The sequence below is a fragment of the Bicyclus anynana genome, chromosome 13 (genome assembly GCF_947172395.1).
Source record: "Bicyclus anynana chromosome 13, ilBicAnyn1.1, whole genome shotgun sequence".
In the NCBI taxonomy this organism is placed as follows: Eukaryota; Metazoa; Arthropoda; class Insecta; order Lepidoptera; family Nymphalidae; genus Bicyclus; species Bicyclus anynana.
The window spans coordinates 3,674,206-3,691,594 of NC_069095.1; the positions used below are offsets into that span (position 1 = coordinate 3,674,206).

The 17,389-nt window shown below is 36.3% G+C and overlaps 1 protein-coding gene across 1 annotated transcript in view; it reads right to left on the reverse strand.

The window, feature by feature from the left end:
* The window catches only part of LOC112057943 (lysine-specific histone demethylase 1A), a 421,521-nt gene that overhangs the window by 12,543 nt on the left and 391,589 nt on the right, over nucleotides 1–17,389 (reverse strand). The window contains exon 11 of the mRNA XM_024098561.2: nucleotides 4,832–4,984. Coding sequence (XP_023954329.1) covers nucleotides 4,832–4,984 — 153 coding nt within the window. The remainder of the gene's footprint in view (nucleotides 1–4,831; nucleotides 4,985–17,389) is intronic.

Sequence of the window (17,389 nt, forward strand, 5' to 3'; positions counted from 1 at the left end):
GTATTTGTCAACAGCATAGAGTTTGTTCATTATTTAATATTATTGCCATTAAACGCGTGAAACCAACAATAACAACACCCGGGGTGTTTTTATTATAAACACTGATTACTAACTCGAGGTAAGTATGGAAACTTTTGTAATTCCATTTATTCGTAAACTTTCGCCCGATACAATTGTACTTGTTAAGGAAAAGCACTTCAACAATTTCCGCTTATAACATTATAAATTGTAAGTTACTGCGCTCCGTTCTACGTTCAATTTGTAGTAATAATTGGAATTGCTTTTCAAACTATTAATGTAACGAAACTGCAGTCTTTTATGTACTCGTATCGTGCAAGTACGATTTTATCCGCCAACAGTACATTCCATAATTGATTATTGCGCTCGCCGACACAAGTGCAGATATTTTTGTGGGGGAGCTAACATGTAAGCTACTGTAAAGATCTGTTCATACACATCAGTTTTTATACATTTTATTATTCAATAATAAGTTAGCCCTGGACTGCGATATAATTTTGATGTAAGCCTTTATTAGCACGGGAGGTTTTATAACGGAAAAAGCGTTCAAATGTAGTATGAAGTTAAATGAAGGCCTATTTCCAACTCCCAAAATTGAAAATGCTACACTGCTCGAAAAAAAACCACGTGTTTTAAAAACGCTGTCGTGTGAACATATATTTGTTATTTAGAAGATGTATAAGTTTTTAGCTTTTTAGTTTTTGCAATTAGCTTGACGTTACGTTATTGCCAGCTGGGTGGTAACTAGCCACGGCCGATGCCTAACACCAGCTATGGTGGTCTGGTAAGACACGAATCAATTTAGATAATATAAGACCCTCAACTGACCCGAGCTGGGAATCCAATCGGATCTGATCGTAGAGTCGAGTCGTCAAAAAATTAGATTTTTTAATAAAAAAAAACCAGTGCTCACACGTGGTTTTACCGTAGGTATGCACAACAATCTAAAGCAGCAGAAGCTCATTCACAGTTGTATCCTTCGTAACACGAGTGATTATTATATATTTAGAGCTTCTACTATTTGCATCATGACATGCCTTAATGATCGATGGGCATCTCATTATCAAATACCAAAATAACCTGTTCTAATAGTAAATTATTTGAAATCCTACGTGCGAAAAAAATATACTTAACTAACATTAATAAGTAATTATACAGCACACTGGTATGTCTTTATTCTTACATAACCCGGTAAATTATTAGATTTTTCGATCAAAATACTGACATTTGTGCATGTGGAAGGTGCCTTATGGGTAACTAACGAATCTATAGGACCGGCCGTCAAATGAAAAGGCCGCAGGCTAAGAGCAATCACCGTAAAAGCCCTGACCTTAACTAATAAACCGGCAGCAACTTTTATATTCTGGATAGGTTTGCCATTCTTTGTAGAGAATACAGACACGTGCCTATTGTTATGCATATTTTGGGGGAGTAAAACATGCATTTTGGCAAACGATAAATTATTTAATAAAAGGTAAAGGTGCTTTCATTGGAAAATATTTTACCCTCCAAAAATATGCAATTATGATGTAAGTAGAAAGTTCGACAACTAAATCTATTTATTTATTTTTAGACTTTCTAACAACAAAGATTCAAAAGTACTCGTCCATTACTTTGAAAGCTAAGAATAAATGTGTTCACCATTCTAAGTACTCAAATATTAAAAGTGATTTTAAAAAAAACGAGGCGTTGATTAAGCGTTGCCAGTAACTGCTTAGTCAACCGACACCTTGTACTGCCTTTTCTCAAAATACATACATGTATAAATATATTTTTCTTAACAATTAAGATATTTTCGAGCAAGTAGGAGAAAAAAAAATTTATAACTAAAATAAATTAAGCAACTTCTAATAAAAAAAATAATCATTCAAACAAGTTAGTAAAATATTTGGAAAACACTCGTATGTGCGAGTACGTACGTTTATTAAATTTTTTGCCTACTACGTACATACGTACGTATACTCTACGATCGAGGCAAAAAATTACAAAAAAGAAAAAAAAAACACTTTCAGCAGCACTCTTACCGAAGCGTGAGAGGGTTTACAAGTACGCTATTGTTAGGATATTCATGGCGTTTGAATTTTTTTCTCGTAACGTGGGTTGATGAGCGGCACCGCCTCCAATCGCCCAACGTCCTCTGCCATAATAGACTCCGCCTGTATGCAAATGCCTGACCCGACGCGAGAGCCGACGGGCACGCCGTCGGGTCAACAGAGGCCGACCGCATTTTTTCGCCTCGTCAAAGTAAAATTAACGCTTCACAATTGCAAATCACTCATAGCTGGGGAGCCGAAGAGGGGATTTTTGGATTTACTTGAGCGCGTCAGATAATAAAAGTAACGTTTCATGCTGTGCCTCCACGAGCCATCGATATTGATTGAAAAAAATAACTTCAGAAATATTCAACCAGCCAGAGTGAGGAACGAGATAAGTTAATAGGTAAAAAGACTGCTTTTAAAAAATCTGTCAATATAAGCGTAACCTAAGGAAAGGTTACAAAGTTACAGTAAAATAAAACCCTTGTATATTGTTCTTAAGCCATGACCATAACCACAACTTGTATATTGTTCTTAAGCCATGACCATAACCACAACGTTTTTTTAATTTGAAGGAAATAATTCAAAATAAAAAACAATATTTTCTGACAAGCCAAAATCCTATCCTACTTCCTAGTATTATTATCCATACAAACGTGAAAGTTTGTATGGATATTTGTACGGATGTTTGTTTGGATGTTTGGGACTCTTTAACGTCGCAACTACTGAACCGATTTGGCTGAAATTTGGAATGGAAATTGATTTTACTCTGGATTAACACATAGGTTACTTTATCCCGGAAAATCCTAAGGGTATTGTGTAAAACTAAATTTCACGCGGACGAAGTCGCGGGCGTCTGCTTATATTATATAATTGTCTTAAACGACTAAAGTATTTTTCTACCGCAGATAGCTAAATTTGTATGTAACTAAATTCTAAATTCTTCCTATCATCTAATCTACCAAATCCCGCCACGCTCGAGTAAGTCCACTTTTAGGTTCATGGGCTCTCATACCACCAAGGACAAAGAAACGACAAGGTGCCGCCGACGTCTTTGTGGATTTTTCTCATAACACCCATTACGAGCGTCTTTGCCTCTTTGTTTATCTATTCCAGAAGCCTCCTTCAATATTTCGACCGTTTTCCGTTATACGCGAATTATATTTTCATTTTACGAGCGGATAAGCCTTAACGGCGACGTGTGTTTCGACCAAAATAAACAGCCAGCTTTTTATATCGTTCAGCTTTTATGTAAGCGAATATTAAACAATATATTTATTTTCTCTTTTATGTAGGAAATCATGTCTTGTAAATTTAAACCGGAACTCTTAAACAGAATAGGGAATAAAACATGAAGAATTTTTCTGTTACTCTCGTGAGTGCTATACAGATTACCTCCATACATAACTGTCATCGATGCATAATTTACTTGTAGGGAATGGAATATAAGGCATTAATAATTTATGGGCGTATTTTATATATATCTAAGAGATAAAATAATTTAGTGTTACGCATTAATTTGCTATTTTCAATTGCGAGTTTAATCGACAATTTAACATTGTACAATGTGAAACACACTATAGATTAATTGTTTACGTTTAGCTACGTTGAATATGGTCGACGGGCTTAATTTTATTTTTATTTATTTACTCAATTGTAGTGTCCGTGTTTATTTTAATTTAGTTTATTAGTTTAAAATACGCGCAATCTTATCTCAACGCGTAGGCGCGTAGGGCTCCATTCTTATTGCAATTTACATTACTCGTCTTAATCGAGTCATAATACGCTATATACTTTTAGTAACATCCGCGACTCCGTCTGCATGAAAAGCTCAAACTAACTTTTCTTAATCACCTCGTGAAAACCACATGAAAATCTATTGTGTAGTTCCGACGATCAGCGCGAGGGGAAAGACAGAAATACAATGTTTCATCAATGTCAAGGCCTGTACGTCTGTCTGTTTGTCCTGAGTCGACGCGATTACGTTACGTTTCCAATTAGTGTGTTTGGACGGCTCGACCTGATACGGTGCCGATATGTGTGCTATGACAACGTTTTTCGAGAAACACCTCGATTGATTTCTATGGAAACCAATTCAGAAATGACTTTTGTGCCGCAGTATCCACATAAAAGAGAGGTGCTTGCAAAGCATTGCTCATTTCTTTTCCATCTCCAGTCTGCCAGCGGCTTAAGACAATCCCTGTCGTAGCACATCAATAATACTCTGAGAAAATAAGCTGCAAACACGTCTCAAAAGCCTGAAAAAACATGCGAGGCGCCAACAGCGCCAAGGTCAATCACGAACATCAATTTTTCGCGACTATCTCAGTTTCTACATATAGCTCGAACGGCGTTAATATTTGTTAAATTAATTAGAGAGATTAACAATTTCGAACACCAAAATGAAGGTGTATACGAATGTATAGCTCTCTGAATGTATTACCCAATATTTTGCTAAGTGATTGGTCTATAATTTTTAGCAGACTCAAATGTGATTACAAAAATAAGAAAACTAATGTCGAACAAAGGTTATGATTCACAACATTTTTCAGGACAACTTAATTAACAAATCAAACTGTAACCAAAATAAGACCCTAATGGCAGAGAATTACCTTGAGTGAAGTCACGCACTTGTGAACGTTGTGTGTAGGGTTAAAGGCGCCTTTGACAGATATCTAACACTCCCCTTTTCCACTCAAGTCACTCTCCCCGCCTATCCCAAATAACCCATAAACGCGGCGATAACATAATATTGGTCAATATACATAAAAAAATACCTTTAAATGTTTGCGGTTGGTTAGGAGCGCGCGGGTTCACAGCTTTGACGGTGACGCCTGGTCCTTCGTAGGATATCTCCGTGACGGCGGTGCCCAGCCTTATATCGAGGCCGTCTGACAGCGCGACTGGCACGCATGAGTAACCGTTGCGGACTGAAACAAACAGACAAAATATATTTAATTTGAGGGTATACCTTTACACTGCTGAAATGAAATCCGAGAAGTATACGATATTTAGATATAACTATACGATAAACTGTTGTCATATTTACTCTATATTAACCAACCATTCGTAAAATGTATAATGACAGGGGCCGATGATGGTCTCTGAGACACAGGGGTGTAATCGACGGCCTCCGTGGCGCAATGGTATACGCGGTGGATTTACAAAACGGAGGTCCTGGGTTCGATCCCCGGCTGGGCAGATTGAGATTTTGTTAATTTGTCCAGGTCTGGCTGGTGGGAGGCTTCGGCCGTGGCTAGTTACCACCCTACCGGCAAAGACCTGCCGTGTAGAATCCATCCTCCTCCTAACAAGTTAGCCCGCTTCCATCTTAGACTGCATCATCACTTACCATCAGGTGAGACTGTAGTCAAGGGCTAACCTGTAAAAAATAAAAAAAAAAAAAAACTACCAACTTCCAAACTCTAGGCTGCTACTAAACTAATAAAGATTTCTACCTTCATTTCTAATTTGTTTGTTGGTAAACAGTACCTACACATCGATTAGGGCTGTAGTATAGGACCTCACGATCCGAATCTATGTAGACTAACCTCTGTACCAGGGAGGCAGTTTAGTTACAAATATATAAATAGTATTAAAAACGACCGTTTGGTGCCAGCAACAGCAACGTTCAACAACAATGCAGTTTTCAATTACGTTGATAGCGTCGCGGCACGGGCTCCCTATTGTGCTTTAATAACTTAAGTGGATTCCTTTTCTAGAGCACTACAAATGTTCATGGGACTAGGAGAGGTTATCATACAGTTTTGACACAAAAATAATAATTCATAAAACAAACTTTTATACGTAATATTACAATAGGACATTTTACAATCATTTTCCTTCTCACGAATAGTAATAATCATTGTAAGCAAAAACTAAATTTTTATTTAGTTGAAATGGGGGGGGGGGGGCGGAAAGGTTATACAAAACATAATAAAGTAAAGCACAAAGGTTAGGTAAATATTATACCTTTTATGACCCTTTTCCTTTTAATCAATTATTATTACAGTTTCATAAAACGAATTATAGTTTAAAATTTTGAAAATACGAACTAGAAATAATAATACAAAATAGTATACTTTCACTTGTAATAACTTTTTGATAGTTTGACCGATTTACATGTAACTTACAGTTTTTTTACACGTTATGCCCTTTAATTTGATTCAAGTACATTTAAAAATATTAAAATATTTCACTTCCATATCCTACAAACGGATGAAACATATCCAAGCCATCGCTTTTATTTTCATTATTTGCAAAAACGATTCATGCGTTTAAGGCTACGCAGCCAATTACAGGCAGACACACAAATCGCTCAAAGTTGTAAATGCTTTTTTTAAGGTTAAAAATAGTGTTAAAGAAGCTAAACCTAATACTTTTCAAAAAAGAAAATGAAATGTGGACATTGTAGGATTTCGCAGGGTGCCCGAATAGGAAAATGCTTGGAAATTCACTACCAACCATTAACCTGAGGCGTATTTGTTAGCCCCCCTGTGCCTGTTATTTCCCCAGTCACTATACCTTTCAAACTGAAACAGCAAGTTTGCTTAGCGGCAGAATAATTAGGTGCCTATGTGTTCTGTACTACCTACTGTTTCATAAAAAGTCATACTACCTTCATTTACTCGTACTTCTTAATTCGTATGGACTTTTTTATCTGAATTAAAACCACTCTCATTAATCTCAACTAGAATTGACAAGATACCAGTTTTTACAATACATGATAGCCATCTAACCTACGCGTCATCGTCAAGGCCGAGTGTAGCAATAAATACTTTGATCTTAATCACTCATCGACTAAGGGTGCCATACGAGTATACATACCTACCAATATTACGATTATTTTTTTAATCGTATGTTTCTGAATCTGAATCGTATGATTCTCATCCTCAGAAGAGACTCGTGCTCAACAGTCAGCCGAAAATGGGTTGTTAATGATGGCTTTCAAATGAATATAGATATTTTTAACGATATGTAATATACAAAAACACCGAAAACCATAGGTGTAGAAAATGTGTGGCTCTCTTAACAGTGGAATAAATAAGTGACTTTGATAAAAAGATTTAAAACGAAATAAGCGTAACATGCATTCACTCGACAAACATATTTATATTCGAGATAAGTAAAAAATGTATGAATAAAATAACAATTGTCAATGGAATATAAAGTTACACCCACTTGGTACATTCAAACGGCCAACGTATTTGTGTCTGTGTGGGTGAAACATTTAGTCATAATGATTGTATACTTTTTACCTCTTTATAAATAAGCAATAGGTCGAACAATAGGGTCGTGGGGTCAAATGCAATGTCACGGAGGATAATTTGACAATCATTCACAGCTCATTTCCACGTTTTAGAAATGTGAACTGTTTTTTCATTGGATGTCGCTTTTTGGTTTGTCGTAGGTCTGAAATTGCATGCAAAAAAAAATATACTGCTTGTTATCCTAATATTTTCACAGGAATGGAATTATACTGTTAAATACAGGAAACCTAATACAGGTAGTTTTTAGTTTAGTAGTTTTAGTTTAGTATTTATGTAGTTTTGACGTTTTATTTTTCATAAAAATATAAAAAAAATATTATTCTTTTTTGAAAATTATTCAACATAAGTGAACGAAATTGCCCATATTACAATGGCTTTCACAATTACTATGCTAATACACATTAGCAACAAAAAATAAAATCCTTTTAACAGTATGGTTGTACCGACTTTACTTCCCTATTATAATTAATCGTACCTACGAGTATGTCCTTTCTATTGATCAGTTTGAAGGCGGTACAAAAAAACAAAATTGACTTTAAGAAACTATTAGGCATAGCACCACCTTCAAACCGATCAATATAAAGGACATAGATACGATGTAATTTTTCGCATTTAAGAGTAATGCATCTTTGAAGTACCTATATTAAATTTTTTTGTAAAAAATAGGTTGTTTAATAAGTCGGTTTACGGACGATAGTTAAACGTGACAACATCATAAGAAAATACTGATGGAATGGTTGCATTTTTCAAAAGAAAATGTTTGTTTTTCTAAAATACTGTTATAATCTTTATAGATCAAAATTATATTTTATTTCTTTTAAAAAAAATTGGCCACCCTAGAGCGAAGGTACGACACATGACGTCATCTTTTTTCAAGCGTGTAGGCTTCATCGAATTATAAGACGTAACGTCAAAGGATTTTAATTTTGTGTATATTTAATTAAATTACATATATTATAAGAAAATGTTTATTTCTATTGAACTACTAGTTTTTCTCGGGCAAGTGAACTTTAGATATTAGATACACAAGGGTGCACTCTAACAGCAAGCCAGCGGAATACGGGTACAATTTAACTGTATTACCTTAGCTTGTCGTCGGAACTGGCCATTCGGACAAACTGACCGAAACTAGCAACGATTACTGTTTAGACATTTACTTTAAATTAGTCGGAGTGCTTGCCGTTGCAGACTCACTTCGGTAACAGTGAAATTGTGTTTGTGTCTATTCATATACTTTCAAACAACTGTTGAAATAATGAATTGACTTTGTCGAACTACGATTATTTTCCGATACGATAAGAGGAAATGTTATATTGAAATACCGTGCTGGGTACTGGATTCTGGATTGCAAAGTCCAAAGTCGATAAATCTCGGAATACAGAAAACTCCAGAAGGTGTGATCGCGCATAGGACTGAAGCCGTTGAATTTTTTTTTTTTTGGCGTTGTTTGTCGAAGTATGCGGTGTAGTGTGACGTGCTTTAAGGAAGAGGCCACACGGTGCGGTGCGGCGCCGCGCCGGAGACGTTTTGCCGCATCGCTGTACACAATAATACATTGTAATCTTTGGTACACACGCGGAGTGCGGCGCCGCAGTATAGTAGGTGCGGAGTGTAGCATTTAATTGATATTTGTATGCAAGACGCCGCAGCGGTGCCGTGTGGCCTCTCCCTTAAGGTACAATTTTTGGACACAATGTCGGCTGAAAGTGGCTTCTGGTGTTTTCTGTATTCTGAGCGATAAATGTAGGGTAAGACAGTAAGTCCATTAAACTTATTATTAACGGAATAATTAAACTATACTGATAACCCAGCCAATCAAACCAAATAAAGAGATAAACTTCGGAATGGGAGATAATAAGTTTTTTAGTTACACTATTTCATAGAAATTAAATATCACGTGTCTCAAACGGTGAAGGAAAAAATCGTGAGGAAACCTGCACACCAGAGAATTTCTTAATTCTCTGCGTGCGTGAAGTCTGCCAATCCGCATTGAGCTAGCGTTATGGACTATTGGCCTAACCCCTCTCATTCTGAAGAAACTCAAGCTCAGCAGTGAGTCGAATATGAGTTGATAATGATAATTAATGAACCACACAAAACTATCCTTACCGTTCTGGCAATAGTGTGAATTCCTGAGCCTTACAATGTATTACGAAGCACACAAACGAGTTTAGGCCCGTCAAATCTGTACGACATTATTGCAGCCATATCTCACGAACACGCATACACAATCCTAATGAATGGCAACCCTAAGTGCCATAAAAGGTGACCGCGAATACGACACAGACAAACTGGCTGGGATATTGCACGATTTTGGGTGTGCTCTCGGCCTAATGTGTATTTATTGCATTGTTTTATAACTTCTATCAAGCAGCCAAATGCGGATTCACCCGCTTAGATCCCTTTCCTGTACGAACATGGAGATAAAATATAGCCTTTTGTTGCCTCCCTGCCATACGATAGTTTATCCTGGTTTCCATCTGATATCTGATTGTGTTAATGAGTATATAAATGATAAAAAAGCTTGGTGTTAAACTGTATTATACGACTGTGTGCTTAGTTTTAAATAAGTTTGTAAAATGGTGGTAAACAAAAACAATAAACCTTGGCTGAGTTTGTTGTGGGCTCTTCTCGGACCAAAGAGCGTTTGGAACCCTCGTAACGTAAATTTTAAGTTTTCGACTATTATTACCACCATTAGATTAAATTAAATTATGAAACTAGCCATAGTGAATTAAATGAATTTTAAATTTTCATCCTTGATCTATAGAGGGTAGAACTGTAGTAGTAACTCAAGCGATTCCGGTGATAATTGATAATGTTTCTCTGTGTATATGCCATCCCTGACACGTATAGCGTCAAACCTATAGTCTGGCAAGTTCGATGATGACACTCCCATGATATGCGGGCGACGAGGGGAAAGACTGCGCGGGTGTAAAATCGTGAAAGTGAGGTGCATCAGTCGTCGGTTTTTCATTCATCGCTACACGCCCCTCGGCCTGCGCGGCCCCTTAGTGTTACGAACGATGTTGCCAAGTTATAGTCAAGACATACCACGATAGCTGTGCGCAGTATACGATATCAGTCCATGGGATACGAGATTCAGCGTGTGAGTGTGATTTAGTCTTCCTCCGATAATCAGAAGTGGAATTTTGTCGTTTCTCCGTCACTTTTATTTTGAAATTTATTAGCTCAATGTTTATTTTAATAAAAGTGAAGAATTTGAATGCTATTAATATGCTATTAATTTTTGCGTTCGACGTCGCAATCATAAAAGTAGGTTAGTTATTTAAAAATATCTATTAACTTGTTTTTGGCTTTAGATCGCGTCAAATCGCGGGGCACAACATGTCGCATAAAACATAAAATACATAATTAACCGTTTTTTAGTTACACTATTTCCTAGTGGACTTTAAATTGTATTGTGCCCTAGTATAAGGTAAGAAGACCGGTTAGAACCATATATAACTACTTATAATGTGTGTTATGATATTCCATCATCCCCCGCGGAACGCGAGTTTGAGGTGAAATATTCTGAAAATTGCTACAAGCCTGCTGCGAATGAAATACATTACAATCTAGAAGTGCCAAAGTTTTTATTTTAGTTAAAACATGTACTTTTCATAATATGATTTTTGGAATACATTTTTTTTTGTTTTTTTTTTTATACCATATTTGCCATATTTTTTTTATAATATGACCAATATTCCCGTTCTCCTTCAACTAGTCGGGAAAGACTGTGCTAGGAGTGAGTACGACAATAGACCAACAGGGCAGGGATCGAACCACCACCCCTCGGTTTACCACCCCACATTACAATCTGCTAAAGTTTTTATTATAGTTTGAAAAAAAAACATATACTTTCATAATATTAATATTATATGAGAAATCAGTAATGTCTTGACGACACGCGGCTTACTCTTGATGTTTGCATCCGCCATTGAAATAACGAAAAATACTGAAGGCAATATTGTTCGAAATTCAGTTGAATTTTTTAAATGCTTGAGTAGCTTTAATCACGACTATCGTAATCGTATCGTATCGTAGTAACAGGTAAGAAAAAAAAAACAATTGATCATTTTTTAATGTACAAAACAGTTAAAGTAAGATTTTCTTTCAAATAAAAATTAGATGCCACTTCTAGTGAACGATAAAGCCGCGGAACCCACCCCGAACATCCTCTGCACGTTAGCATAGTTCATGCACCCACGGAACTTCTCATTGTCGGGTAGTTTTAGAACCGCTTTAGCAATTTCGGCTTTGTGGCGTTGTATGGAATTTTTGCTTTATGATCTAACCCCGCTATATTGCCACGCTTTTGAACGTGGGAGTCCCGATCAGATACTTCATTGTTCCCTTTGAACTTTCCCTTGTTTTGAATAATTTTGAAATTAATTGGTTTTTCTGATTACATAATATTCAAAACTTTACAATGTTTGGATAAGCTCATAATGAAATTAAACTTAATTATTGGAAATGGTTTTCGTTTCGTTTCAATCTCGATATTTTCCTGGAACACTGCTTCTACTAACACTTCGTAACCTACCCTACATTTCTGTTTCTTAACCCTTTACGTGCGGACTTTGCGTAAAAGCGATTTCATAACATTTCAATTTGAGTCACAATTTAACTATACATTTTCATCATCATCGCATCACGTTCCCAACGGTATAGCTTTGTAGCCTTCTGATCTTACATATTGATAATAGCCATAAGCCATAATAAGCCAGAAAATAATCTAACTTAACTTATATTATTAAACAATACATCTAGCTGTACCAGGGTATTCATCTTGTCCACATCCAATTAATGTCAAATTTTACAAATCTAAGTGTTTTACCCTTACCATACAACAATAACAACCTTAGTTTCATCTCAATTTGATGAATAACGAAAATAAAATAGGAAACGAAAATAAAGGAAAATATTAAATTTTATAAATATTTCATTTGAAATTAAACATTTCTAATTTGTTGAAATAATATTTATTATATATTTATCTTTTTGTTTTTCCCCCAATACTAATTCGTTATATTTTATTTATTTTGAAAAGAAAAGTTAATTTTTATACAATAGTTAATCTATAAGTAACCGGTTCAAAATCTAAGTATTAACAATATATTAATTTTATAGTTGCTAAATAAAAAGTGGAAGTTTTTGATATTTAGTTTTACTTTGTTAGAGTATCGATAATTTACTTTGCTAGAAGTGTCAAAAATGACATCTTGCATCAGTCATAGACAATACGCAGGCATAATGTGTAAATTAGTAAATAGACCCGTCTAATACACTGTAATCTTTGGACCCGTCCCGTAGACGCGGCGCTAATGTCTTAATGGCGTTCAATGTCATTTGGTAATGGCGGTCTTATTGTAATTATTTGTTTTTTGTTAGTTCAAGTTTTAGCCGCGGGACTTTTTCGTAGCGCGGAGTCTACGCTCGGAGTTTTCAGTTAATAATGTTAATTGTTCCTGTTTTACATCGTGGCATTAACTTCTGTTTTTTTTTCGGGATCCCCACCAATTGTAACCATTACAGTTTTAATTTGTATAATGCCGTTCACAAACGCACCTTTAATTGCGGCGATTACGCATCGCAACGCAAAATTATTCAAATTAAGCTTAATTTAATGTTGTTCAAAGCAAACGAATTGTGCGTATTTTTTTTCCGCGCGGCGTGCTAATGGGCGATTCCTGAATTAAATTCGCCGATCGTAAATTCCGTCGTGCCATGTAGCATAAACAACACTTATCTACACAGGTAGCGGGCCTATCTTGGATTAAATTTTGCTGCTGAATTTATTTTTGACTGTATAAAATATTTTTGTGTAACGGTGGGGACTAAGAGCCTGCAATAGCCAGACATACCGCATTTTATTAAGGTTGAAAGTTTGTCAACCTATTCTCCTACCATAAGTAAATACGGTAGCCAATTATGGAGTTTGGACTGTGTTGGCTTCGAAAGGTAGCAAGCTTCAAGGGTGCAGACTCTCAACCATCTAAGTATAATATGGCAAGTCACTTATCTCAGCGACAGCCCTCTCTAAAAGCAGCGTTAAAAATCTAACTTTTCTTTTGACTTTAAGGGTTTCTAAGGAAATGTTGCCACGAAGCTAAGGGTGTACGGACTGGAGACACGATTATTTATCATATCCTTTAAAAAATATACACTTTATACTTGGTTAAGTATCTGGACTCATTAAACACTTAAAACCATAAATAAAAAAAAATATTTGTTAGCACATACCAGAACTACAGAAATAACTTGAAATTTATTTTTTCAAAACTACATAAAATTAACCCTGGAAATTGTGTTGTGCCAATAAAATGGACTCACTCGGCTAACATTGTTGCGAGTACATCCCACACACCCACAACGCTAGCCTAGTAAAATGAGGTATATCTGACTATTGCAGGCTTCTGTTCTAGTGCTGTTAGCTGTGCGTGTGTTTTTTTACGGTGATTGGACGATGATAGTTACTTTTAAACGGAAACGGTAAAACAACGAGTGAACACGGAATGAACGAAATAGGTTCAGGTCGTTTTGTCCCTGTATATCACTTTTAAAACATTCGATATAACCTCGAACAGTTATTTTTACAAAATTTTTCGTTACGTTTGATTTTGAACTGGTTATTACATGACATCAACCCATATTCGGCTCACTGCTGAGCTCGAGTCTCCTCTTAGAATGAGAGGGGTTAGGCCAATAGTCCACCACGCTGGCCCAATGCGGATTGGCAGACTTCATACACGCAGAGAATTAAGATAATTCTCTGGTGTGCAGGTTTCCTCACGATGTTTTCCTTCACCGATTGAGACACGTGATATTTAATTTCTTAAAATGCACACAACTGAAAAGTTGAAGGTTCATGCCCCAAACCGGATTCGAACCCACACTCTCCGGAATCGGAGGCAGAGGTCATATCCACTGGGCTATCACGGCTCTGGTTATTATAGATTAATTATTAGCTTATCCGCATTTGGCCAGCATGGTGGACTAAGCTCAAACCCCTCTCATTCTGAGAGGAGCCAGGTGCTCAACAGCGAGCCGAATATGGGTTGTAATGCTGATTATAGGTTATCATCATCGTCATCATCATCATCATCATATCAGCCGATGGACATCCATTGCAGGACATAGGCCTTTTGTAGGGACTTCCAAACATCACGATACTGAGCCACTATATATAGATTATAGGTTAACTATATATAAAAATAAACTTGTCCTTTTAAATTAATTAAATCATAACTAATAAGAATTTCTGGAGATAACAAAAAGTTTTATAACCGTTTGACATAGACTGCTAATACCATAACAATTATCTCTGTAGGACTTTCAATAAATTCATCAAATAAATATTTCCAATATAATACTATGTCCTTTGACGATAGCTATTTCCTAAATTACGGAATGAAAGCACCAATTAATATATTGGGAGCAATAGAGCAAACACAACTCGGATGCTAATGACTAATGAACCAAATGAGCTGCATGCGTTAACACACCAATTAATACAAATAAATTGATTTGACTAAAGGCAAATAGGTTCAACTAACTATACACTTAATCGTACTGTTTAAACTTGCAAACTGAAACAACAAACATTAAGGCGGTCAGATACTACAAAAGTCCTTCGAAAAACTGCAAATTTAAAAAATATCGAATAATGCCGACTATAGGCCAATTGCCACGTCATATGCATACTTTCAGTGATGTTTGGAAGTCCCTACAGGCCTATGTCCTGCAGTGGACGTCCATCGGCTGATATGATGATGATGATGATGATGATGATGATGCATACTTTCCATAAGTAGAGAACGCGAGCTTAATGGCAAACTCCTTGCACCTAGAAGAGCACGAACTTTTATCGGACCGACACTATGGCTTTCGTACGAGCCGGACTGGAGTCTACTGGAGCTCTTCTAGTAAATGTCCTTATCACTTGGGTTGATGCCATTGAGAAACAAAGCAAATCTTTTACTGTTTCCCCGATATTTCCAAGACTTTTTACCGAGTAGCCACTGCATGACAGTCTTCATAGCACGCTTAGAAATTAAATAGAATTAGGCTGATTATGATGATTGTGACGTAGTCAGGTAAATACCGGAGGATCATCATCATCATCATCATCATTAACATCCGATGAATGTCCACTGATGGACATAGGCCTCTTGCATGAACTTCCAAACAACACGGTCTCGAGCCGCGAGCATCTAGCCGCTTCCTGCAACCCGCTTGATGTCCTCGGTCCACCTAGTGAGGGGTCTCCATTCCAGCACCCCAACTTCCATCGGCTCTTCGAACTATGTCGCCTGCCATTGCCACTTAAGCTTCGCGACTCGCTGAGCTATATTAGTGACTTTGGTTATTCTGCGGATCTCCTCATTTCTGATTCGATCATGCAGAGAAACCCCAAGCATAGCTCGCTCCATCACCGGGGTATACCTTACGTGAAATGGCGATGACTGGTAAATTATATCGTCGAAACAAATGCAAGTGTGACGTGGTTGAAAATCAATATGCGGGACAATTGAATTCCGCTCAACGTCCATCCGTTGGCTAATTATTCAAACAGTCAGTAATTTGCTGTTTAAATATTAAAACTTCAATCATCCGTATTTCGAACGGCAGATTTTTCATGTCATCCAACTGCGAGTGTCAATTGATCAATGGCGCACTTGATCATCAATAACTTTCATGATCAAAGCGTTTTCAATGTTAATCAATTAATCTTTTCTTATTCCTTATTACTACGAGCTTTATTTACATAGCCCTGTTAATATGTGTGGATCAAATCTTGGAAACATCGATATAGGATAGGTCTCTGTACATTGCGGAGAGTACAACTTATTTCGATGCTTAGCAAACTTCGTGAGGATGGATTGGACTCGATTCTATTCCAGTTTCGTTAGTTCTTACGTTTTTGGTGTTTTTTGCGTTTTAAGAGAAAAACAAATAAGCGAATCTTTCTCAAACTATTATAGTAATAACAATTTTAAGGATAATAGTAAAGTTTTACATATACAGTGTCGAGAAAACGTCACTTTTAAGTGTATAATTCGACCATTACCTACTCGGATGTTACGTCTGTACCCTACAATTTGTCACTTAATAAGAGAAAGAGGTAACTTTTATGAGACACACGGCAATAAATTTTTGTTTCACAAAAACGAATTAGGTCTAACATTTTATTGTCAAGAGTTTATTGTCAGGTCTATCAAATGACACAACATTGAAAAACCGGAAAAGTGACGCCGTAAAGTTCTTACTTTACACACGGTCACGTTTTAATAGTTTCTGGCATTGTTCATTTGAATTTATGGCGACATGTTTTGGAAAGGTTAATGATATATAAATAAAATATTTACGTATATAAAACGTCTACAATAAACCGACACACATAATAGAAATTATTTGTATATTCTAATGTTTACTGCACTTTATAAGGCTGTATATTAAATATTTTAATAAATTAAACGAAGTGTTAACTACTCGTCAATAAATTATTAAAGCTTCCATAACTTGATTGCGAATGGCGACTCACTATAATGGGTTATTGCCTCGCTCGGGGACAGCAGTAAAATTCTATTAAATTATTATTATTATTATGAATTTATTGAGTTTTATGGAATTCATTATCAATATTAATTTTTTAACCTAGTGGCCTTTCTGACTACCCAGATTCAGCGATGCAAACTTTTTGATGGTAGGTATTGTCTTCAATTCTTGACGTGGGACCATTTTGCAATTTGCGAAGTTGTTCCTAATATAATAACTGGCTTCGGACACATTTCTTTATCACTCTACTAACAAAGACGCCAACATTCGTGTACAACTTCACAATGTACAGAATACACATACTTTCCTAGTAATGTCAGCAATAGAGCTTTTAGTGACAAAGCTTGACAAGGGAAGTACTACCGTCAAGCATCATTGCTGTGTTCTCGCCTGAAGGTCAAAGTTGCCTGTGTAATTACAGACACAACAGGCTTAACACCTACTCTTCAGGTTGATGAACTAAGAGCGGCATTTTGTAGGGCGTGTTTCTTGCATGCTCTGCGA